Source organism: Nerophis ophidion, linkage group LG17 (assembly GCF_033978795.1).
Source record: "Nerophis ophidion isolate RoL-2023_Sa linkage group LG17, RoL_Noph_v1.0, whole genome shotgun sequence".
Classification (NCBI taxonomy): Eukaryota; Metazoa; Chordata; class Actinopteri; order Syngnathiformes; family Syngnathidae; genus Nerophis; species Nerophis ophidion.
This window is the reverse complement of record NC_084627.1, coordinates 18,636,691-18,661,682: the sequence shown is the minus strand read 5'-3', so window position 1 is coordinate 18,661,682 and position 24,992 is coordinate 18,636,691. Positions and strand designations below refer to the sequence as shown.

Genomic DNA, 24,992 nt, shown 5'->3' with positions numbered 1-24,992 from the left:
ATGGTCAAGAGGTTAAAATTAGGTGACAGTCCTGTTTGTTCTGGTACTGCAAGATGGGATGGTCCCAGAAGAGGTTTCTATGTAAACACAACAAAAGTAGGAAGGGGGTGTAGTGTAGTCCCCCCATGACCTTTGTTTTAAAGTATTTAGTGTGTCTTTGTACAGTTATGGAAACCGCAACAGGGCTGCCCACAGGCTTGCTCATTCATCTTTACAAACCATGGTGGAATTTTCAGTCCAATAAAACCTCAAAACCTTAATCTAACTTCAGAGTGTGGGAATCATTGTGCATTCTTCCAGGTCTGGCTCTTTATAAATCTCGCTTTGTCTTGCCGGAAAAGAAAAGGAACTAAGTGTCTTTCCCAAACTGTTGTCACAGACTTAAAAGCAAACAACTGTCTAAATATGTCTTGCCAAAATTATGAATAAGGATTAAAGAGGTCAAGCTATAATATCTCTCCGTGTAGCTTCAGTACAGCTTCACTGCACTTGTAATACCATTTATTGTTAGCTTAAAGCCCCGCAATGTTTAAGACTCAAACAGCCACTGAATTAATCCTCCAAATCGGTGAATTAATCAGTCAGAGGCCCCTTAATTTCCGACACACTTTACTATGTACGGTATGCATCCTCTTTTGTGAGGAGTAGTTCAAGCTCTTGTTGACCAGCTATTAGGTTCCTGTGTGCAGTAGTTGCAGGAAACAATGGCGACTGAAGCTATATCCACATTGTTGTCGGAGATGGAACTAATCATTTTGAAACAGCAATCACTTTTATTGGCTAAATAGCTCCAAAACCGGAGAAGACGTCCGCAAAGATGAGCTGTACGACCCATGAAAGACTCGAGGCAGAGGACCGGCGGGAAGGAATACCCGAAAATAATGTACTAAACAAGCAGTCCTTGAAGCTGCTGATGCAAAGCTAGAAAAGGAACTAATTTGTCTTTCCCAAACTATTAAAACCTAGAAGCAAACAACTGTCTAAATATGTCTTGCCAAAGTTATGAATAAGGATTAAAGAGATCAAGCTGTAACGGCTTCACTGCTCTTCTAATATGATTTCTTGTTACCTTGAAGCCCCTCAATTTTAACTCATTGGTTCCCACTTGTTTTCATTCAACACAGGTTTTACAATCCCAAATATCAAATCAAACTCTCACACTTAAAAGGCATAGTATCCGACCCCCATAATTCTTATTCGATCAAATATAGGGAGGAGTGTTCCACTGGGATCCCTTGTTGATTCCCACATATTTCAATCTAAATATAGGAAATAATTCACAATCCCGAATGGGACAAGCGGTAGGAAATGGATGGATGGAATTTACGGGGCTTGTACAATTTGATGAATTCTAATACTTTTGTCCAGGTATTACACAACATTATGGTCCTAATAGAGGTTCCTATGTAAACACAAAAGTATTCAGTCCTCCCATGACCTTTGTCCTAAAGTCTTTAGTGGCTCTTTGTACAATATTTGAAACTCCAGCCCGGATGCCCGCAGGCTTACTCATTCATTCTTACTAACCTGTTGGAATTTCCAGTCTGATAAAACCTCAAAACAATAATCTATCTTAAGAATGTTATGTTCTTGACCCAACTGGAATGATAATTCAAAGGAAAAACACAAAGAATAATAATTTTTAAATGTGACCCAAAAGCACTGAAAACAGTCTTGAATACTTGTTTTTACTTTAGTGTCTCAAAATTAGAACAAAAAAATAGCTATTAAAACCAAAAAAATCCTCTTCTTATGGTGTCTAAAACCTTCAGCCAGGGATTATGTTTAGATTTGCATCAGTGGCATTGATTTCACATGAATGGGAACAGGAACTGAATTGGCACTGACCTTGAAACCTTTCTAACAACAATTCCTTTCTTGTGTTCCTTGGCTTCCCTCCCTGGAATTCCTCCCCTCCCCTCTCCATTCCTTTCTTGTTCATCCCTCCTCCCTCGTCAGATCTGCAAGAGTCCGTCCTTGGAATCCAAGCAGGGCCACCTCTACGGTCTGTCGGTGCAGCAGAGCGTGCCCGCCCATTTCAACCTGCAGCAGGACTGTGGACACTTTCTGGCATGCGTCCCCCAGAGCATGTTGCCGTCCGATCAGGTTGCGGTGCCGACCTCGCCTGCAGGGATTTTATCCGGTCAGCAGGCAGAGCGAGAGCGAGTAGTGGTCATCACGCCCGAGATCCCTCGTCAGACAACAGCTGACTTCGCCCGAGAGTTTGATTCCTTTCACAAAAGCCAGCCAGAAGACTACGAGCGCCGTGTCTGCTTCCTCCTACTGCAGCTCTGCAATGGTCTGGAACACCTGAAGGAGCATGGAGTCACGCACCGCGACCTCTGCCTAGAGAATCTCCTTTTGGTTCCTCACCAGCACAAACAAAGCACTCTGTCCATCCAGAAGACTGAGACACTTAATGGCTTCAGCACCGCAGACAGTCAGCGTCGCCTCCCTCGTCTCCTGATCAGCAACTTTTCCAAAGCCAAGCAACGCACCACCGACGATGCTGCGTCAACCGCCGTGGACCCTCGTGTGAAACGGGACCACGCACGGCTGGCCCCTGAGATCGTGTCGGCCGCCCAATACCGCAAATTCGATGAATTCCAGACAGGCATCCTGATCTATGAGCTGCTCCACCAGCCCAACCCTTTTGAGGTCAGCCCAGTCCTGAGGGAACAGGACTACCGCTGCGAAGACTTACCTGCCATCCCATCTCTGTCGCTGTACTCTGCCGGACTCCAGCGACTAGCGCAGCTCCTCCTCCAACCGGACCCCATCAAGCGCATCCACATTCAGGATGCCAAGCGCATCCTACAGAGCCTGCTGTGGGGACCCAGAAAGGACCTGATGGATCAACAGTGTGAGAGGCAGGGGCAGAGCAGGGGTTTGGCGGACGGAGCGCGACATGAGGGCCTCCTTAACTGGCTGGACGTAAAACGGGCACTGCTGATGATGAAATTCGCAGAGCGGTCGCTGGAGCCTGAAAGGAACGCAGAGCTGGAGGACTGGTTGTGCTGTCAGTACTTCTCCTCGGCTCACCCCCTGGCTCTGTGTCACACTGCTGAGCTGCTGTACTTGCTCAAGTGATGACTCACTTTGCTGGAAAAAATATTAGCATATAAATAAGTTATTAGAGACTGATAATGTCACAAACCACTGGATATGGACACAGGCATTAGGACATACCCTTAAAATTGGAGGAAAATATGGGAATTATTGTGCATTCTTCCGAAACAGAAAAGGAACAAACTGTCTTTCACAAACTGTTCCCACAAAGTTAAAAGCATACAATTTTTTAAATACTTCTTGGAAAAATTATGAATTAGGATTTAAGAGGTCTCTCTCTGTGAATCTTCAGTTATATGCGGCTTGATTGCTCTTCTAATGGTTTCTTATTGGCTTCCATTTAAAGTAGAGTACCTTTAGGTTCACTCATTGATCCCCATTAGTGTTCATTTAACTCTGGCTTCCAATACCAAATATTAAATCAAACTATTACACTTGAAAGACCTCCATAATCGTCACTCAATCAAATATTTAGGGATTGGCGTCCCTCTTGGTTCCCTTCTCAATCCCCACCTATTTGAATTTAAATCAAAGAAATAAGGAGTTGTATACTGTCTGATTAATTACAGCAGAGGTCTATCCTAGTACTCTTACCTAAACAGGCCAAGGTTTTGCTTTTTAAAAAAGGAGACATTATAAAACAAATAACTTCCTGTTAGCACTGCCGCTACATTCTTCAACCAACCGTCCATTTTGTAACATTCTCACATCGCTAATATTCTTTTTTTATTTAATGCTACACTTGTAACACTGTTTGGAGTTCCGTTCTGTATTTAAAGTATTAATTGGCACCAATGCTGTTGTCTTGAGCAAAGTATTGTACACCGATGTACAACATTGTGTCGTGAGTCTAATCATCTGCTGATGGAACAACTTGCAACTCGACATACTGCTCACTTTTGTTTCCTTCTATCTAAAAGATTTTGACGCCGTGCCTTCTGCTCTTGGTGTGACTCCGCAAAATGTAAATAAATGTATGGCAGGGTTGATGTTGTGAAACTGGCTTTTCACGACACCGATCCATTTTTGTACAGTCAATAGTACAACAAGCCGCAAGCAGGTCTTGAAAAACAAACTTGCAATGTGAGCGGCAGTTAAATGTAATATTTATGATGTTATTTGTTATCCTGTAGCTGTCACTGGAGTTTGTATCACCGAAGCCTGTTTTATTAGGAAGTAGCAACATTTGATATCAAATAAAAGTGGTGAGAACGGACTGCATGCATTTGTTTTTATTTTCAAATGGTTTCATGTCGTTATTAATCTTCTAACATTGTGTGTGTCCAACAATAAACTGCATTTATTTTCTCACTTTAAAAATCTGGTGGTTTTCATTTGACTTTCAGCAATAGCATTCCACCTCCCCGGATTGTAAATAATCAAATGTATATACTTGTTCTTATGGATTCTGAACTCATTATGTTCACTGCTCGCTGTAAATATCCAACCAAGTCAGACCTACACGGTTTTAATGTCCATTTCTCAGATGATGTTATTGTTGATGACTGAAGTGCTGATATCAACCAAAAACATCACCCCCCCCGGATTGTAAATAATTCAATGTATAAACAGTACTCTGATGATAAACTTGTGTGATGACTGTATTATACTGTACAAACCACCCCGTTTCCATATGAGTTGGGAAATTGTGTTAGATGTAAATATAAACGGAATACAATGATTTGCAAATCCCTTTCAACCCATATTCAGTTGAATATGCTACAAAAACAACATATTTGCTGTTCAAAATGATAAAACATTTTTTTTTGTGCAAATAATCATTAACTTTAGAATTTAATGCCAGCAACATGTGACAAAGAAGTTAGGAAAGGTGGCAATAAATACTGATAAAGTTGAGAAATGCTCATCAAACACTTATTTGGATTGAATGACCATGACCTTCAATCCTTCAGACAGCACTGTATCAAAAACCGACATCAATCTCTAAAGGATAACACCACATGAGCTCAGGAACACTTCAGAAAACCACTGTCACTATAAACACTTTGTTGCTACATCTGTAAGTGCGAGTTAAAGCTATACTCTGCAAAGTAAAAGCCATTTATCAACAACATCCAGAAAAGCCGATGGCTTCTCTGGGCCTGAGATCATCTAAGATGGACTGATGCAAAGTGGAAACGTTTTCTGTGGTCTGACGAGTCCACATTTCAAATTGTTTTTCGAAATATCAATCAATCAATCAATGATTATATAGCCCTAAATCACTAGTGTCTCAAAGGGCTGCAATTCGACATCGTGTCATCCGGACCTAAGGGGAAGCGAATTATCCAGATTGTTATCCACACAAAGTTCAAAAGCCAGCATCTGTGATGGTATGGGGGTGCATTAGTGCCCAAGGTATGGTTAATTTACACATCTTTGAAGGCACCATTAATGCTGAAAGGTACATACAGGTTTTGGAATAACATATACTGCCATCCAAGCGCCGTCTTTTTCATGGACGCCCCTGCTTCTTTCAGCAAGACAATGCCAAGCCACATTCAGCATGTGTTACAACAGCGCGGCTTCGTAAAAAAAGAGTACGGGTACATTCCTGGCCCGCCTGCAATCCACACCTGTCTCCCATCGAAAATGTGTGGCGCATTATGAAACTTAAAATACGAATGCGGAGACCCCGGACTGTTAAACGACTGAAGCTCTGCATAAAACAAGAATGGGAAAGAATTCCACTTTCAAAGCTTCAACAATTAGTTTCCTCAGTCCCCAAACGTTTATTGAGTGTTGTTAAAAGAAAAGGTGATGTAACACAGTGGTGAACATGCCCTTTACCAACTACTTTGGCACGTGTTGCAGCCATGAAATTCTAAGTTACTTAATTTTTGCAGAAAAAATTAAGTTTATGAGTTTGAACATCAAATATCTTGTCTTTGTAGTGCATTCAATTGTATATGGGTAGAAAAAAAATTCGCAAATCATTGTATTCCGTTTATGTTTACATGTAACACAATTTCCCAACTCATATGGAAACGGGGTTTGTACTAATAAAAGTTTCAATTAATCTGAAGCTATGTTTACACTCTCTGCTAACATTGGAAAACAGTAGAAAAAAAGTGACAGTAAGCGAAAAAAAACTACATTTCACGTACTTTTAAAATAGTAGAAAAAAAGTGAAGATAAGTGAAATACAACTAAATTTCACGTACTTAAATAGTCGACTTTGCGTGTTAGCCAACAAAATGTTTTACCTCGTAACAGAAACGCCGCCATTGAAGACATAATGGTTGCCGCAGGTGGAGTTTTAATGTCGCAAAACAACAAAACGCCAGATGAGTCGTAAGGCGCACTTCTACATGTTTTTTTTTATTTACAACAATATTATTATTTTGTATGCATTGGCTATCTTTTTTAATTTAGCTGTTTTATGCGTCACATTTCCAAAGGTTATTGCCTACAATGGGTGGGGAAAATGCCGATTTTTTTTTTTTTTTTTTAAGTTAAAAATACAACAGGTTGTTTTTATGGTGGGATGTTCGGTTTGCAGCCTTGGGCTAAAACAGCAACCCCCCCGTCAAGTTTGCACATCCAAATCCTGTGTTTGTAGACCCCCCTCCTTGACTGAGCCCCCGGCACACACCCTCTCCGCTTCACATCCCAGCTTCCAAAGCACTGGCTGCTCCTTGTCATAGGTGGGACTGTGCATGTTGCTATGGAGATCTGGCCAATGGAGAAGCTGTTCCAGGAGAGCAGAAACAGCAGTTGGAATATCCTCCAGGAACAATTAATGTCCCCTCTTTATTTGTCCCAATGCATGCTTTATTTTGAGACCAAATCCTCTGAGAGTGACAGTAAACATTAACCGAACAAAGATGAGACCACTTTTTTTTTTTTACTTCAAACGCAATATGAATGTTGTCAGAAGCAATCTGTTTTATTATGATTGTAGCTGAATAACTGCTTATTGTAATAGCATACGTCATCGTGTGCCTATCCCAACGTGTAAAGGTTTAATATCTATAGAGCTATCCTGACATCTAGCGGTCAATTGTAGGTAGTGTTTAATCCGCTCTTATTTTACAGAAACAAAACATCCATCCATCCATCCATCCATTTCCTACCGCTTATTCCCTTTGGGGTTGCGGGGGGCACTGGTGCCTATCTCAGCTACAATCGGGCGGAAGGCGGGGTACACCCTGGACAAGTTGCCACCTCATCGCAGGGCCAACACAGATAGACAGACAACATTCACACACTAGGACCAATTTTAGTGTTGCCAATCAACCTATCCCCAGGTGCATGTCTTTGGAAGTGGGAGGTCTCCGGAATACCCGGAGGGAACCCACGCATTCACGGGGAGAACATGCAAACTCCACAAAGAAAGATCCCGAGCCCGGGATTGAATCCTGACTACTCAGGACCTTCGTATTGTGAGGCAGACGCACTAACCCCTCTGCCACCGTGGAGCCAGAAACAAAACATCACAATGCATTTAAAGGCCTACTGAAATGAGATTTTCTTATTTAAACGGGGATAGCAGGTCCATTCTATGTGTCATACTTGATCATTTCCCGATATTGCCATATTTTTGCTGAAAGGATTTAGTAGAGAACATCGACAATAAAGTTCACAACTTTTGGTCGCTAATAAAAAAAAGCCTTGCCTGTACCGGAAGTAGCAGACAATGTGTGCGTGACATCACGGGTTGTAGAGCTCCTCAGATCCTCACATTGTTTACAATTACGGCCACCAGCATCTAGAGCAATTTGGACCGAGAAAGCGACAATTCCCCCATTAATTGGAGCGAAGACGAAAGATTCGTGGATGAGGATAGTGAGAGTGAAGGACTACAAGAAAGAAAAGAAAAAAAAGACAAGGGTAGTGGGAGCCATTCAGATGCTATTAGACACATTTACTAGGATAATTCTGGAAAATCCCTTATCTGCTTATTGTGTTACTAGTGTTTTAGTGAGATTATATAGTCATACCTGAAAGTCAGAGGGGTGTGGTGACCGCCAGTGTCTCTGAGGGAAGCCATGGAGGAGCCAAGAGAGTCGCAGCTGCCTCTTTGACAGCTGCAGGAGGAACGACACAAGCTCCGCTCATGTTTACGGTAAGAGCCGACTTATTACCACCATTTTCTCACCAAAACCTGCCGGTTGACATGTGGTAGAGAAACATGTTCGCTTGACCGCTCTGTTCCATAATAAAGCTTCACCGTCATCTTTAGGGAATGTAAACAAAGAAACACCGGCGGTGTTTGTGTTGCTAAAGGCAGCTGCAATACACCGCTTTCCACCAACATCTTTCTTCTTTGTAGTCTCCATTATTAATTGAACAAATTGCAAAAGATTCAGCAACACAGATGTCCAGAATACTGTGTAATTATGCGATAAAAGCAGAATACTTTTAGCCGTGATCGGTGCTGGAAGAACATGTCCGCTACCACCGGTGACGTCACGCGTCATATTCCGCAACGTTTTCAACAAGACACTTCACGGGAAATTTAAAATTGCCATTTAGTCAACTAAAAAGGCCGTATTGGCATGTGTTGCAATGTTAATATTTCATCATTGATATATAAACTATCAGACTAGGTGGTCGGTAGTAGTGGGTTTCAGTAGGCCTTTAAATGCATAAGTGAAAAAAATCTAATCTATTAAAAAAAAGGATCAAATATTTACAAATGTTTTTAAAAATCAAGGTATTGAATTTTTGTTTTTCATACAATATATAATATCTGTTTCTATCCGGGAAAAAAAAGAGATACAAAATGTTGTATTATCCAGAAACAATAGCTCTTTGTAAAAAAAAAAGAAAAAAAAGCCCATCCATCCATCCATTTCCTACCGCTTGTCCCGTTCGCAGTCGCAGAGGTACTGGAGCCTATCTCAGCTGCATTCGGGCGGAAGGCGCATACACCCTTGACAAGTCGCCACCTCATCACAAAGCCAACACAGACAGACAGACAACATTCACACTCACTTTCACACACTAGCGCCAATTTTAGTGTTGCCAATCAACCTATCCCCAGGTGCATGTCTTTGGAGGTGGGAGGGAGCCCGAGTATTCGGAGGGAACCCACGCATTAATGCGAAAACCCCCAAAAATTGTGTTTCCTTAACAAAAAATATTTTTACCTCCAATAATACTACAATGGCGGACGAGCGCAAATTTTTCGGACTTATCCAGATCCCAAATACACATCAACAGGTACCAGGTGGTAAGAAATGTTGTATTGTGAAACAAAACACCAGATTATATGTCTATAATGGGTGCCATTTGGGGGGCAATATACACACACACACCATAATATTTGTATGTCTGACTATGGTAGTAGCTGTAATGCGCCGACAATCCATCACGTGGTTCAGTCGTACTAAAACATTTAGAAAGACTTTTTAACGCCGTCTGTAATTTTCTATGTTCTTAATGGAACATTTAAAGTTTTGGTGTTGTTTGCTGGCATCATATTGCAGTCTACACGTATCTCTTATGTGTGACTGCCATCTACTGGTCACACTTACCATTATCCCATGTACCAAATTGAAATAGATTTGAGGCGTGTAAGCACAACCAGAATTATTCTGTACATTAGGGACACCGGGTCACAAGGCGCAATGTAGATCTTTGAGAAAATGAAAGGATTTTAAGTGTGCCTTTGATTGTAAAAAAAAAAAAAAAAAAAGACAATACAAACAAGAAATATCAAATTTTAAAAATATTTTTCGTTTTTGTCAATTATTTTAGCCAAAGTTTGTGCATTAAACACCTTTTTGTTGTTTTGTGTAAACGACAGGTTTGCTTTTGACAACAAAAGGTACTATTATCATGTACTTGCTAATTATTTTTGTTTTAGTCAAAAAACAAGGCACATTTTTAATTAAAAAAAAGGAGACATGATTTGAAATGGACAGTGACAAAATGTACAGCAGCTTTGATTGTAAAATAATTCATAAAAACAATTAAATACATAATTGCAAAAATCATTGTTTTTATCATTTTTTTAAGGTGAGTTCAAAAAGGAATATTTTACTTTTTAAAATGGCATTATTAAACAGTGACAAATGTAGCTTTGACTGTAAAACAATACATGAAAACAAAAATCATTGATTTCATGTTTTTGTCAATTATGTTAGTCAGTTTGAGATTTAAAACATTTTTTAGAATACCTTTCTTTTGTTTTTTTACAAAAAAAAGATAAAATCTCCATATACCCTCTAATTAGTGTTAGTCCAAAAAATGACATTTATAATGAAAAAAAAAACACACGTTTTTAAACAAACATGTAGCTTTCACTGTAAGACAATAAAACATTGTAAAATGCCTTAGATAGTCAATAAAAAGACTTTCAAGTCTGAATAGCCAAACTTTATTTTCCAACGAAACAAAGCAGAGCATTAAAAACATTTCATCACTGTTAATGACATCCACGCAAACTGTCGCTAAGTGTGTGAAAAAAAGATGCATTCAAGCACTTTTGGCCGTTGAAACATGCTCAAGCCTTCACCTGATCATACAAACATTGTTGAAAAGGATTATACGCCTTCTGCCATAATTAGAGCGAGTCATGCCACAGTGGAAGCAAATGTTGGCCAAAAGGAGCCCAAAAGAAAAAGAAAACGCTCTGTTGTGTTGGTACCACTTGTCCGTGTGCAGCCTGTGATACAAGTGGAGAACCAGGTCCTTAGGGCAGGAATCCTGGTCACATCAGCCCGGGGAGAGGGATTGGGGGGCGGCGTGGGGGGAGGGGCTGATTTCGAGGCTTTGTGTTCATTTCTTCTTAGGTTTTGGTTCCAGGGGTTGGCCAATTTCCTTCCCACGCAGTTTCAGGCCTGGAAACACAACCAGTGGGATGTTATGCAGTGAAGTCATAATGTGTTAGCAGCAACCAGCAGAGGGCGCCATGCATTTTGTTACTGTTAACAGCCCTGTGTGTCCTGTTATACAAATATTACAAAAACAACATCTGTGGTCCCCTCCAAGTCCCCTTCCTTTGGGATACAAAGTTGGACAAGTTTTTTTCTTGCCCTGATGTGGGATCTATGCCGAAAATGTCGTTGTGGCTTCTGCAGCCCTTTGAGACACCTGTGATTTAGGTCTATGTAAATAAACTTTTGATTTATTGATTAATATTCCGGGGATGGCATGGCGAAGTTGGTAGAGTGGCCGTGCCAGCAATCTGAGGGTTACTGATTCAATTTCCACCTTCTACCATCCTAGTCACTTCCGTTGTGTCATTGAGCAAGACACTTCACCCTTGCTCCTGATGGGTCCTGGTTTGTATGGCAGCTCCCGCCATCAGTGTGTGAATGTGTGTGTGAATGGGTGAAGGTGGAGATAGTGTCAAAGCGCTGAAAGGCGCGATACAAGTACAACCATTTACCACTTTTTTACCATTCCGTACATTAGGCGCACCGGGTTATAAAGCGCACTGTTGATTTTTGAGAAAATGAAAGAATTTTAAGTGCGCCTTATAGCATACTTGCCAACCCTCCCGGATTTTCTGGGAGACTCCCAAAATTCAGCGCCTCTCCAGAAAACCTCCCGGGACAAATTTTCTCCCAAAAATCTCCCGAAATTCAAGTGGAGCTGGAGGCCACGCCCCCCAACTTTGAGTCAGACCTGACTCAATGTTTTGACCCTCTTAAACAGGTCAATACTGCCATCTACTGTACATAGAATAGAATGTAAATATATTCTACATTTAAGTGCAGTCAAGGAACATGCATTAGGGAGTCTGTTGTTCTAAAGCCCAAAGTAAAGAGACGTAACTTCATCACGTCACCTGGTTATTGACTCCAACCCAATATATTACACCGTCGACGGGCAAAATGAGGAAATACGCTTGCAAGTTCCAGAACGATTGGAAACAAGAATTTCAGTTTATCCAGGAGAGTTCGAAGGGGAAGGGGTATGTTGCCTGTAAATTTTGTAGAACAGATTTCTCCATTGAACACGTTGGCCGAATGGATATTCAGCCATGAACGGTCAGTGAAGCACAAAGCGTCCGCCGCACCGTTCACAACCCAGTATTATGGGCACCTCGCAAAATGGAGACCCCATGGTGTATCTTATGCTGAGACAAATATGGCATTGCTGATAGCTGGAAGCAACATCCCGTTCTCATTTGCAAATGTCTACAACAAATCCGTGAAGGATGTTAACCGGATTGGGAGATCGCTCGCCAATTCGCAAATGGCAGAACAAAGGTTACTCAAATAGTGAAAGGTGTTTTTTTTAGTAACCAGCAAGCACAGTATACAGTTAGTAGAACAACTGTGTTTTTATTAGTGTATTTGATAGGTGCCGTCGGAAACTCAACTATTTCTATGTTTTATATATATAATAAAATAAATACATATAGCTAGAATTTACTGAAAGTCAAGTATTTCATAAATATATATGTATTTGTATTTATATATATATGTATATATATATATATATATATGATGTATATATATGAAATACTAGAGTTGGTGAATTATACGCCACCCCCTTAACCACGCCCCCCACCCCAACCACGCCTCCACCCCGACCTCGCCCACCTACCTCCCGAAATCGGACGTCTCAAGGTTGGCAAGTATGCCTTATAGTCCAAAAAATAGGGTACTTTAAGAGGGAACGTATTTATGCAGAGGCTGACAGAAACATCTATAAAGACGAGGTCATTCTTACCGATGGCTCTCTCGATCTTGCCCATGACTTGGTTGCTGGGGATGGCTTTCCCGCACTCGTAATCCGAGATGACTTGCGGCTTCTCATTGATTTTCTGTGGAAAGACGTTGGCGAAAATACAACAATGTAAAAGTGAAAATGCTGAGAGTTACACTTTTAAGACTAATGCATTATTCAAGTTTATGCTAAAAAAAACACAGAATATTTTGCAAAACAATAGTTATGCAGGTGATTTATTAAGTTGAACCGCTAATGTTTTGTATCAGACTCACAGTGGCGAGGTCTTTCTGGGTCAAGCCTTTATCTTGTCTCCCCTTCTGGATGACTTTGCCCACCTCCAAGGAGACCCTGTCGTGATGGAGCTCCTCCGTCTCGCGGTCCAGTTTGGCCGTGTTCTTTGTCACAAGTTGTTGCTTGTTCTGCCCCGCAGCCCCTGCCAGAAAGAGCAGTCATGTAGACTTGGAAAAACTTGAATGATCGACAAGGGAAATTACCTATAAATTGGATATATCTACAGTGCATCCAGAAAGTATTCACAGTGCTTCCTTTTTTCAACATTTTATGTTTCAGCCTCATTCCAAAACAGGAATAAAATTAATTTTTTTCTTCAAAATTATACACACAGTACCCCATAATGACAATGTTGAGAAGTTTTTTATGAAAATGTGTTTAAAAATATTAAAACAATCACATCTACATACGTATTCGCAGACTTAGCTCAATACTTTGTTGATACACTTTTGGCAGAAATTACAGCCTCAAGTCTGTTTAAATACAATGCCACAAGCTTGGCACACCTATCTTTGGGCAGTTTTGCCCATTCGTCCCTGCAGCACCTCTCAAGTTCCATCAGATTGGATTAAGTGTTGGTTTTCAACCAGAATGTCTCTATCCTGATTAGTTATCTAGTTCTTGCAGCTAAAAAAAAACCCCACAGCATGAGGCTGCCACCACCATGCTTCACTGTAAGGATGGTATTTACCTGGGGATGACCAGTGCCTGGTTTCCTCCAAACATGATGCCTGGCATTCATCAGACCAGAAAATTGTGTTTATCATGGGTTGAGATTAACTAACGCATGTTAGCAAACTTTTTACTAAGGAATGGCTTCCGCCTGGCCTCTATGCCATATAGGCCTGATTTGTGGATCTCTGCAGAGATAATTGTCCTTCTGGAAGGTTCTCCTCCCTCTACAGAGGAATACTGTAGCTCAGACAGAGTGACCATTGGGTTCTTAAGCACCGCCCTGACTAGACTAAGATGAATGTAGAAATGTACAAAGACATCCTGGATGAAAACCAACACTTCCCATCCAATCTAAAAGAGCTTGAGAGATGCTGCAAAGAGGAATGGACAACACTGGCCAAATATAGGTGTGCTAAACTTGTGGCATCTTATTCAAAAAGGCTTGAGGCTGTAATTGCTGCCAAAGGTGCATCAACTAAGTATTGAGCAAAGGCTGTGAATACTTATGTACGTGTGATTTCTTTATTCTTGGTAAGCCACCCTTTATTCATTGTCATTAGGGGGATGTTTTCTGTAGAATATTGACAAAAACTAATTCACATTTAAATATGAAAAAAGTGAAGAAGCTGTGTATACTTTCCAGATTCACTGTATGTATAACACACACACATGCAACTATGAATGAACACACGTGGAGTTATGTACAAACCCTGTTTCCATATGAGTTGGGAAATTGTGTTAAATGTAAATATAAAAGGAATACAATGATTTGCAAATCAGTTTCAACCCATATTCAGTTGAATATGCTACAAAGACAACATATTTGATGTTCAAACTGATAAACATTTTTTTTTGCAAATAATCATTCACTTTAGAATTTGATGCCAGCAACACGTGACAAAGAAGTTGGGAAAGGTGGCAATAAATACTGATAAATTCGAGAAACTCTCATCAAACACTTGTTTGGAACATCCCACTGGTGTGCAGGCTAATTGAGAACATTTGGGTGCCATGATTGGGTATAAAAGCAGCTTCCATGAAATGCTAAGTAATTCACAAACAAAGATGGGGCGAGCTGTCGAATTTTACGCTTCATAACGTGCCACATATTTTCGATGGGAGACAAGTATGGACTGCAGGCGGGACAGGAAAGTACCCGCACTCTTTTACTACGAATCCACGCTGTTATAACACATGGCTTAGCATTATCTTGCTGAAATAAGCAGGGGCGTCCATGATAACATGGACCTTGCAGCATTAATGGTGCCTTCACAGATGTGTAAGTTACCCATGCTTTGGGCACTAATACACCCCCATACCATCAGATGCTGGCTTTTGAACTTTGCGCCTCTAACAATCCGAATGGTTATTTTCTTCTTTGTTCTGGAGTACACCACATCCTCTGTTTCCAAATATAATTTGAAATGTGTACTCGTCAGACCACAGAACACCTTTCCACTTTGCATCAGTCCATCCTAGGTGAGTTTGGGCCGAGCAAAGCCAGCGGCGTTCCTTAGTGTTGTTGATCAATGGGTTTGGCTTTGCATAGTAGAGTTTTAACTTGCACTTACAGATGTAGCGACCAACTGTAAATACTGACAGTGGTTTTATGAAGTGTTCCTGAGCCCATGTGGTGATATCCTTTACACACTGATGTCGGTTTTTGATGCAGTACTGCCTGAGGGATCAAAAGTCTGTAATGTAATCGCTTTCGTGCAGTGATTTCTCCAGATTCTCTAAACTTTTTGATGATTTTACGGACCATAGATGGTAAAATCCCTAAATTCCTTGCAATAGCTCGTTGAGAAATGTTGTTCTAAAACTGTTTGACAATTTGCTTACAAAGTGGTGACCCTCACCTCATCCTTGTTTGTGAATTACTTAGCATTTCATGGAAGCTGCTTTTATACCCAATCATGGCACCCACCTCTTCCCAATTAGCCTGCACACCTGTGGGATGTTCCTAATAAGTGTTTGATGAGCATTCCTCAACTTTATCAGTATTTATTGCCACCTTTCCCAAGTTTTTTTGTCACGTGTTGCTGGCATCAAATTCTAAAGTTAATGATTATTTGAAAAATAAAAAAAAAGTTTATCAGTTTGAACAAATATGTTGTCTTTGTAGCATATTCAACTGAATATGAGTTTAAAATGATTTGCAAATCATTGTATTCAGTTTATATTTACATCTAACACAATTTCCCAACTCACGGAAACGTGGTTTGTACCTAACAAAAAAAGGTGAGATAAGGTAAAATATGTTTTATATTCTAGTTTCTTCAAAACAGCCACCCTTTGCTCTGATTACTGCTTTGCAGACTCTTGGCATTCTCTCAATGACCTTCAAGCACACCTTTGAAGTGAAAATCATTTCAGGTGACTGCCTTTTGAAGCTCATCGAGAGAATGCAAAGAGTTTAAAGAGTGGCTATTTTGAAGAAACTAGAATATAAAACGTGTTTTCACCAATTTCACCTTTTTTTGTTAAGTACATAACTCCACGTGTTCATTCATAGTTTTGATGCCTTCAGTGACAATCTACAATGTAAATAGTCATGAAAATAAGGAAAACACATTGAGGTGTGTCCATTTGAACCATACTGTGTATGTATGTATGTATGTATATATATATATATACATATATATATATATATATATATATATATACATATACATATATATATATATATATATATATATATATATACACACACACACACACACACACACACACACACACACACAGAGACAAATACACAACTGTTGTATAGTTAAATTTCAGGTTTTTCTAAATGCAAAACAGTGTATTTGTAATACAAAAAATTAGGTATTGTCAAGTGCTATTCTTTTTTTCTGAATCAAAAAAACTACAATTCTAGCTTTAAACAGAAAGAACAACACTTTTTAATTCATCGAACCCAATACAGGCCCAGTTTGCGTACGGTGTTCTTTGACAAGTACACACAGTTTGGTGCGTGTCCATTTCAAACCACAGCAGCAACTTCGAAAGGTGACTAATGTCTGCAAAGACTCGTTTCCTACAGTTATTCTCATCCAGGTCAAAGTTTTCTCAGGGCATTGAATAATGACAACTGAACTAAGACGTTTTGCTTCATAAATTCACCAACTCCAATCTCAGACTTACTGAAACAGACTACATCTGAGCGCCTCGTGGACAAACTATTCATCCTGAATGGTTTCACTCTACTGTGGTGCAAAAAAACCCAACAGCTGTTAAGATGCAAGGAAGTCACACCTTTGCCAGTACAACAACAGTTTGAAAATATTTTGTTATGAAACACCAATCACATCACTTCACAATTTCATGGGGCTTTTATCAGAATATCATTTTACATTTCTTGGTTGTCTCCACGTCCTCCCCACGTCTCTGGGCTGAGTTGATTGCCTGCAAGGGAAAACACGGACTGTTGAAAACATTAAATTGGTAATCGAGGTATCGTAATCACAATTCATATTAGGGCTGGGCGATATATCGAATATACTCGATATATTGCGGGTTTGTCTCTGTGCGATGTAGAAAATGAGTTTTCGAGTATACGTTCTCACGCAGTTTATTTTACCTGGGGGCATTACACTACAGGCTCTTCTCACTCTTTCTTGTCTCTCCTTCTCACAGAGACAGAAAACAAGCGCACATTCGCGGAGCAGACAGGTAGCGGCATGGGTGAAGTTAAATGTGGTGCTAGCGGTAATACAAGAGAGAGAGGAGGTGCGAATCTGGTAACAACTGGAGGAAGACTAATAAATTCCCAAGAAAAACAGCATGGGGTACAGCGTCTGGCGGTGGTTTGGCTTTAAACGGGAAGATGTTAATTACAGACAACCGTAATATGTAAAGTATGTGGCAAAAGCGTTGCTACAAAAAGTAGCAACACTACTAATTTGTAGCATAATTTTAAAAGTCAACTTCAAGAGAATGAAATGTGCTCGAAACTCCACACGCCAAACATCTGCGGTCGGTGCCACACCCAACAAAATGCCGAAGCAACCAGCACTGACCAAATTGAGGCTGGCGTCTTCTGTTTCCAACAGTCACAAACAAAAGGAGATCACGTCCACAGTAACCTACCACATAGCGAAGTACATACACAATTTGATTTCCTATTATGCAGCTCATTTTTATTTTTACAGTTTTTTGAAATATTTTGTGACATCATGCACAAAAGTGCACTTTATTTGTTTTAAACTATATTAGTGGCATTCTGTACAAAAAAATGCACTTTATTTAGTGTTCTTTTGATATGTTATCTTAGTGACATCATGCACAAAAGTGCACTAATAGCTTGTTTTAAAATGTCTCTAACAATCTTGCACTTTCTGTTTTGGAAATGACATGAATGTTTGTGCCACTGCTTAATAACTGTTTAATAAATACAGTTTTGGTCAATTGACTTGGTTGTGATTTCCCTCTCAGCATGAAAGTTTAAAATGAGCATATATTATTGCAGTATGAACAACATTGTTTTAATGTAGACCACGGGTCTCTTAACACGCGCCCCACGGGCCGTTTTGCTGCCCCCACCTTAATATGAAAGTTTAATGCTAGTATGTTAATGCGGCCCGCGAGTTTTATGAATGGCGCTTGACAGCGGTGTGTGTGTGGAGCTAAAGGAATCTACCAATCACCGTGTGGTATGTGACTCTCGAAGGCCGGACATTGACGTCACTTGCGTGATGCAAGCAGAGAAACGTTTTGCCGCTTTTCCACTAGACCCGCACGCGCTCTTCATCGCTCGGCTTCCTGCTCGCTCTCTCTCTCTCTCTCTCTCTCGAGCTCCCTCCCCCAGCGCCGCTGTTAACAGCCTGGGCCGGGGAGACGAGCGGTCCGATAGCTTCTGAAGCACTCCACCGAAGGACCGAGCAACACTACAATACAAAACTGTGGTGCACTTGACCCCAGCACGAATCATACGAGTAACACGTTGAGTCGTCATGTTAGCCCAAATGAGTGGAAGCAACAGAAACGTTGCCATGGAGACGAGGGTTTTCTTACGTGCCTGGCTGCAGTCGCACCGCGACACCTGTCCGTCAGTAATAACAGTCCCCGATAACCTGGACCAATTCAAACAGGTATTTGTTTTTTTTATTGTTTGATTTGCATTGCCTCACATTACTTAATCCTCATTTTGTTCATTTATATTTTGATTTCATTTTGTATTGAAAATAAAAATGGACATTTTAAAAGATTTGTTTTAGGAAATCTTATACTGCGGCCCAGCCTCACCAAGAATCTGCATCCAGTGGCCCCCAAGTAAATTGAGTTTGAGACCCCTGATGTAGACACATAGAATCATAATACTGGTGATATTATATGCATCAAGTGTTAATTCAAAGCTAAGGCAAAACATCGAGATATATATTGTGTATCGTGACATGGCCTATATCGCCCAGCCTTAATTCATATGTACCTTTGGTGTTGTCGGACACGTCATGCAAGTAGAATATGATGGATGAAAACAATACAATCGTTGCAATTCGACATAGTCAAAATAGCACATACAACAAATGTGTGTACGCATTAAATGCACTTGGAGCGCTTCACTTTTCGCACAACCTTTTGTGACATTACATCTGTATTTCACAATGGAATAAATTACATAAAAGCAAAAGTGACACTTTGTTGTACACACCCACGCATTTGGCTAGCAATGGCTTAAGCCAGGGGTGTCCAAACTTTTTCCACTGAGGTCCGCAGACTGAAAAATCAAAGTATGCGGGAGCCATTTTGATTTTTTCTTTTTTAAAAGCAATACAATAGTTGTTGTTTTTACCTTTATGGCTTTCCTCAAGTTTGGGCCCCGGTCTCCAGAAGGGTCTCAGTCATAAAAATGTAAGAATTAAGTCATAAATTATTATTTTTTTCATTACACGCTTGAATCTCGAGATCAACTTCTGGTCTGTCTGTCGTTATAACATTTTTTTAAATTTAGTTTTTATGTTTATGGCCTTTATGTCAAAACCCTTATTTATATTGCAAACACACAAACTATGCAACATTTTCCCCCAAAACATTTCAAAGTGGAATAGTTGACATGAATTAATTGGAACCCTAAATAGGTCAATAATTCATATCAATAAAAAAAGAATAAGTGTTGAAAATAAGACAAATGTATATTTGTATTTTTTTACTTTTAACGCTTAAGTCTGTAGCTCTCTTAATTATAAGATTTTATCATTTTTTTCATACTTTTTTGTTTGTTTGATGCCCTTTTTTGTGAAAGAAAACTTTTTTCGCACAAAATATGTAATAATATCCCCCCAAAATATCTGAAAGTGAAATTGTTCCAGTGAAGTAATTGGAGCCTTCAGCAGGTCAATAACATGGCAGCTTTGTGTTATTAGTGTCAACACTGCAACTTTTTCTTGTTACATGTCACTGTTTACTCTTTTATTACACTATTTTATGTTTGACATTTTTATTATGATATTTTTTAGAACGGGCCGGGGCCATTAACAAATTAGCTGGGGGCCACAAATGGCCCTCGGGCCGCACTTTGGACACACCTGGCTTAAGCTAACTGTATTTGTGGGTTAGTCGTGTAAGTGGGATAGTCAAACTAGTAGTTTAAGGAAGTGTTAAGTTACCAGTGCGTTTGTTTTTATAGCGACTTGTCCAGGGTGTACCCCGCCTTCCACCCGATTGTAGCTGAGATAGGCGCCAGCGCCCCCCGCGACCCCAAAAGGGAATAAGCGGTAGAAAATGGATGGATGGATGGTATTTGAATTTTTTTTTTTCCACGTGTATTGGTGTTCAATACACATAACAAAAAGGGTGAAATGCTTCATTACCAGTAATATGCTCTTTACATTTAGCTGTCATCAAGGTATAATTGCACACGTAGCCAACCCTAATAGCAGTATTACAGGTTAAACTGGCTCACTTTTTAGTGCGCTTACATCAGGGGTGTCCAAACTTTTTCCACAGAGGGCCGCACACAGAAAAATGTAAACATGCGGGGGCCATTTTGACATTTTTCATTTTCAAACCATAACAATTTTTTTCTTTAATCCTTAGGGCTCCTGGGGAGCATAGAGGGTCTCAGTCACTAAAATGTTAAAAATAAGTCAAATTATTATTTGTTATTTAATGCTTACAGTAAATCTCTATATCAACTTGAGGTTGATATAAAGTAAAACAAGGTTTTCTGCCTTTTCTGTCAAAGACAACTTTGTTGTTTATAGTAAAACTGAAATATGCAGTATTTAGATGGATAGTACTTTATTGATTCCTTCAGGAGAGTTCCTTTATTTAGCAAATAAAGCCCTCAAAGATCAATAATGCAGGACACCATTGATTTTATTTATTTTATATTTTTGAGTAATCACAGTGAAAAGTTAAATAAAATCCTACTAAATATATTTGAGATCCGAAAGGTTCCCCACTCACAAAGTGATACATTTTTATTCGTTTTTTTTTTTAACACTTAAATTTCAAGATCAACTTCCGATATATCTGTCGATTTTAAGTTTGAACTAGGGCTGGGCGATATATCGATATATCGCACGTCTGTCTCTTTGCGATATAGAAAATGACTATATCGTATATGTTCTCACACAGTTGCTTTTAGCTGCGTGGATTACATTACTGGCGTTTCTCACTCTTTCTCGTCTCTCATTCTCAGAGACGGAAAACAAGCCCGCCTTCTTACATACGTCACATACTCTCGGGAGTCTAGCGTCATAGCTCTCGCCGATAAGAGAGGTAGCAGCATGGATAACGTAGGCCAGGGGCGCTCACACTTTTTCTGCAGGTGAGCTACTTTTCAATTGACCAAGTCGAGGAGATCTACCTCATTCCTATTTATAATTTATATTTATTTATTTATGAAAGAGACATTTTTGTTAACAAGTTAATGGTGTTTAATGATAATACAAGCATGTTTAACACACATAGATTCCTTTCTTTCATGAAGACAAGAATATAAGTTGGTGTATTTGATTCTGATGACTTGCATTGATTGGAATTAGACAGTGGTGCTGATAACGTCCGCATTTTCAAACGGAGGGGAAAAAAAGTCCTTTCTGTCCAATAACACATGAAAGTGGTTGGATTTGGCATCTCATTTGTCCAACTTGCATACTCGTTTTTAAACACTTTGTTATGAGAGTAGCATATGTGTGTGGCCCTTTAATGTCTGGCAGCAGGTGAATGACGTCAGTGAGTGTGCGGGTGGGCAAGCAAGTGAGAAAGCGGTCGCTGAGGGCGGGGGAGAAATACATTGGCATCAAACTCCGTAGCTTGCTAGCTTGTGCACGCTAGCTTTCTGAGACTCTTATTTTGTTAGCACAGGCAGGATGAAACAGGTCTTTTATGGTGAAGACAGGAACTGTGCTGTCGGTCTTTAGAGTTTTGACAGTAGGTACGGAATCTCTAGAAATAAAATGTGTTTCTCTGCGTCCGCCCTGTTAGTGATTTTTTTCTTAAATATGAGCTCGCAGCAGCCAGCGTCATCTCACAAGATCCTCGGGTGCCGAGAATGTCAAACAACTGACGAAAGTGAAGTCTTGGTATGATTGATGATTGCTCATTTTTATGTATATTTTTTAATGCCTGGCTTGAGATAGACGTAATGCCCACCCCTGACGTAAGCTAAGGCAGGTCGAGTGGAGCGGCGCTTGAGACAATACAAGAGAGAGAAGGTGCGAAACTGATCACAAATGGAGGAAGAACAATAAATGCCCAAAATAAAGAGCAGGGGGTCCATCATCTGGCGGTGGTTTGGCTTTAAGTGGGAAGGTATTCAGCAGACAACAGCAATATGCAAAGTATGCAGCAGAAGTGTTACTACAAAAAGGTAGCAACACTACTAATATGTTCTTTCATTTAAAAAGTCACCCGAGAGAGAATGAAGAGTATTTAATAAATACAGTTTTGGTCAATTGACTTAGTTGTGATTTCCCTCTCTGCATGAAAGTTTAAAAGTAGCATATATTATTGCAGTATTAAGAAGAATGTTTTAATGTAGACACAGAATCATCATACTGCTGTGATTATATGCATCAAGTGTTCATTCAAGGCCTAGGCAAAATATCGTAATATATATCGTATATCACAAAATGGCATAAAAATATCGCGATATTAATAAAAGCCAATATTGCCCAGCCCTAGTTTGAACTATTACTTTGTTTGTTTTATGCTCTTTTGTCAAAACTTTGTTTTTATAAGGCAACCACACAACATATGCAATATTTTTTCCACATAAAACATTTTAAAGTGATATTTTTTAAAGTAATAATTCATTATAACGGCTTCACGGTGGGAGAGGGGTTAGTGCGTCTGCCTCACAATACGAAGGTCCTGCGTAGCTCGGGATCTTTCTGTGTTCTCCCCGTGAATGCGTGGCTTCCCTCCGGGTACTCCGGCTTCCTCCCACTTCCAAAGAAATGCACCTGGGGATAGGTTGATTGGCAACACTAAATTGGCCCTAGTGTGTGAATGTGAGTGTTAATGTTGTCTATCTGTGTTGGCCCTGTGATGAGGTGGCGACTTGTCCAGGGTGTACCCCGCCCTCCGCCCGATTGTAGCTGAGATAGGCACCTGCGCCCCCCGTGACTCCAAAGGGAATAAGTGGTAGAAAATGGATGGATGGAATTCATTATAACATAATTTTTTTTCTTTGAGCAATGGAAAAAAAAAAAAAGACAAAAGGAACAAACATTGCCACTTTTCTTCATTAGATTTCACCTCATTCCACTTATTTTTTTTTTTTTTCAATACTATCAATTTTGTAATTTTTGAGGAATGTGTGGCGGGCCGGTAAACGATTAGCTGAGTGGCCCCCGGGCCACCCTTTTGACACCCCTGGCTTACATGTATTATCTTTTAACATTCTTCCTTTGTCTCCATTATAAAAACACAAAACATTTTTGTTGTGCTAGCGAGCTCCGAAGTGCTAGCATTGTTAGCTCGACGACTCAAACTAGCACGCTGACGTCTATGTGGGAAAACTCGGGTGTATTGTTGACTTAGTGCAGTCTTGACGACATTTAATAAGCCATGGCGTCCAGAAAGAGCATTATTGGAGTGTTATGTCCTGTTTCCTGACCTGCTTGGACTTGGACTGAGCACCACTCGGCCCCTTCTTCCTCAAAACAGTCACGGTGTCCCAGTCGCTTTCTGCCATCTTTTCACACGCTCCAAGTCAATTTAAGGCCTAAAACAATTCCCGAAGCGTTGTTATTCGTATTTTCTGTCCGACCTTCTTTTCCTTCTAGAAGTATTTCTATGGCAGCTGAGCCAACCCCACGCGTTCTCCCTAAAGCTTTATTGACACCACACGAGTGAACAGTGACGCGGAGTCAACAAAGCACGCCAGCGCCACCGCAGGGGAAGGCCGGGAACTGACACCCATATTTGGACATGTCCTGATTTCACACATGGCGTCACATTACGTCATACACCCCAACAACTGTACTATCCCATCCATCCATCCATTTCCTACCGCTTATTCCCTTTTGGGGTCGCGGGGGGGCGCTGGCGCCTATCTCAGCTACAATCGGGCTAGTTGAGTGTGTTTTTCGAACAAAAAAGCTGTGAAAACAATGATACTGTGTTCCAAATTTAAGTTATTTATTGAATCTGAATGAGCTTATGGCTTTGCACTTTGTTTATTAAATATATATTTTTTGTATTCTATTTTGTCATTTTGAATGTACAACCCCCTGTTGCTGTTTTCATAATGTTTTATATTGTTCTTTGACTTTGTGCAGCCCTTTGAGACACTAGTGATTTAGGGCTATATAAGTAAACATTGATTGATTGATTGACTTACTGTTTGTAATTGTTGAAATTTATAAACATTTTTTAAAAAAGTTCAGTTTTTCACTGTATGAAAAAAAATTGAAAAGGAATTTTACAAAAATTAATGTGTATTTTATCAATCAATCAATCAATCATTATTTATATAGCCCTAAATCACTAGTGTCTCAAAGGGCTGCACAAACCACAACACAAACCACAACATCCTAGGTAGAGCCCACATAAGGGCAAGGAAAACTCACACCCAGTGGGACGTCGGTGACAATGATGACTATGAGAAACCTTGGAGAGGACCGCATATGTGGGCAACCCCCGCCCCCTCTAGGGGAACCGAAAGCAATGGATGTCGAGCAGGTCTAACATGATACTGTGAAAGTTCAATCCATAGTGGATCCAACACAACCGTGAGAGTCCAGTCCAAAGTGGATCCAACACAGCAGAGAGAGTCCCGTTCACAGCGGAGCCAGCAGGAAACCACCCCAAGCGGAGGCGGATCAGCAACGCAGAGATGTCCCAGCCGATACACAGACGAGCGGTCCATCCTG

General features: G+C 40.2%; 2 protein-coding genes across 3 annotated transcripts in view; one reads left to right on the top strand and one right to left on the bottom strand.

Annotated features, from left to right (window-relative positions):
- The window catches only part of LOC133536167 (inactive tyrosine-protein kinase PRAG1), a 35,122-nt gene extending 30,733 nt beyond the window's left edge, over positions 1-4,389 (top strand). For both annotated transcript variants that reach the window (XM_061876446.1, XM_061876447.1), the window contains exon 6: positions 1,960-4,389. In XM_061876446.1, coding sequence (XP_061732430.1) covers positions 1,960-3,090 — 1,131 coding nt within the window. In that variant the 3' untranslated portion in view covers positions 3,091-4,389. The remainder of the gene's footprint in view (positions 1-1,959) is intronic.
- A 5,991-nt stretch (positions 4,390-10,380) lies between these two features.
- edf1 (endothelial differentiation-related factor 1) lies at positions 10,381-23,991 on the bottom strand. Its single transcript, XM_061876445.1, has 5 exons — positions 23,735-23,991; positions 17,022-17,073; positions 12,975-13,135; positions 12,703-12,796; positions 10,381-10,859 (listed from the first exon to the last, which is right to left on the bottom strand). Exons 1-5 carry the CDS (start codon positions 23,810-23,812, stop codon positions 10,798-10,800), a joined length of 447 nt encoding a protein of 148 aa, XP_061732429.1. The 5' UTR covers positions 23,813-23,991; the 3' UTR covers positions 10,381-10,797.
- Positions 23,992-24,992: the final 1,001 nt, after the last annotated feature.

Excerpts from the sequence above, each read along its gene's own strand:
- edf1 (XM_061876445.1), bottom strand. The coding sequence starts at position 23,812 with ATGGCAGAAAGCGACTGGGACACCGTGACTGTTTTGAGGAAGAAGGGG. Across the intron at positions 12,797-12,974 it reads CCCAGAAAGACCTCGCCACT|AAAATCAATGAGAAGCCGCA; the intron begins GTGAGTCTGATA and ends GTCTTTCCACAG. Across the intron at positions 10,860-12,702 it reads CAAGATCGAGAGAGCCATCG|GCCTGAAACTGCGTGGGAAG; the intron begins GTAAGAATGACC and ends TTGTGTTTCCAG.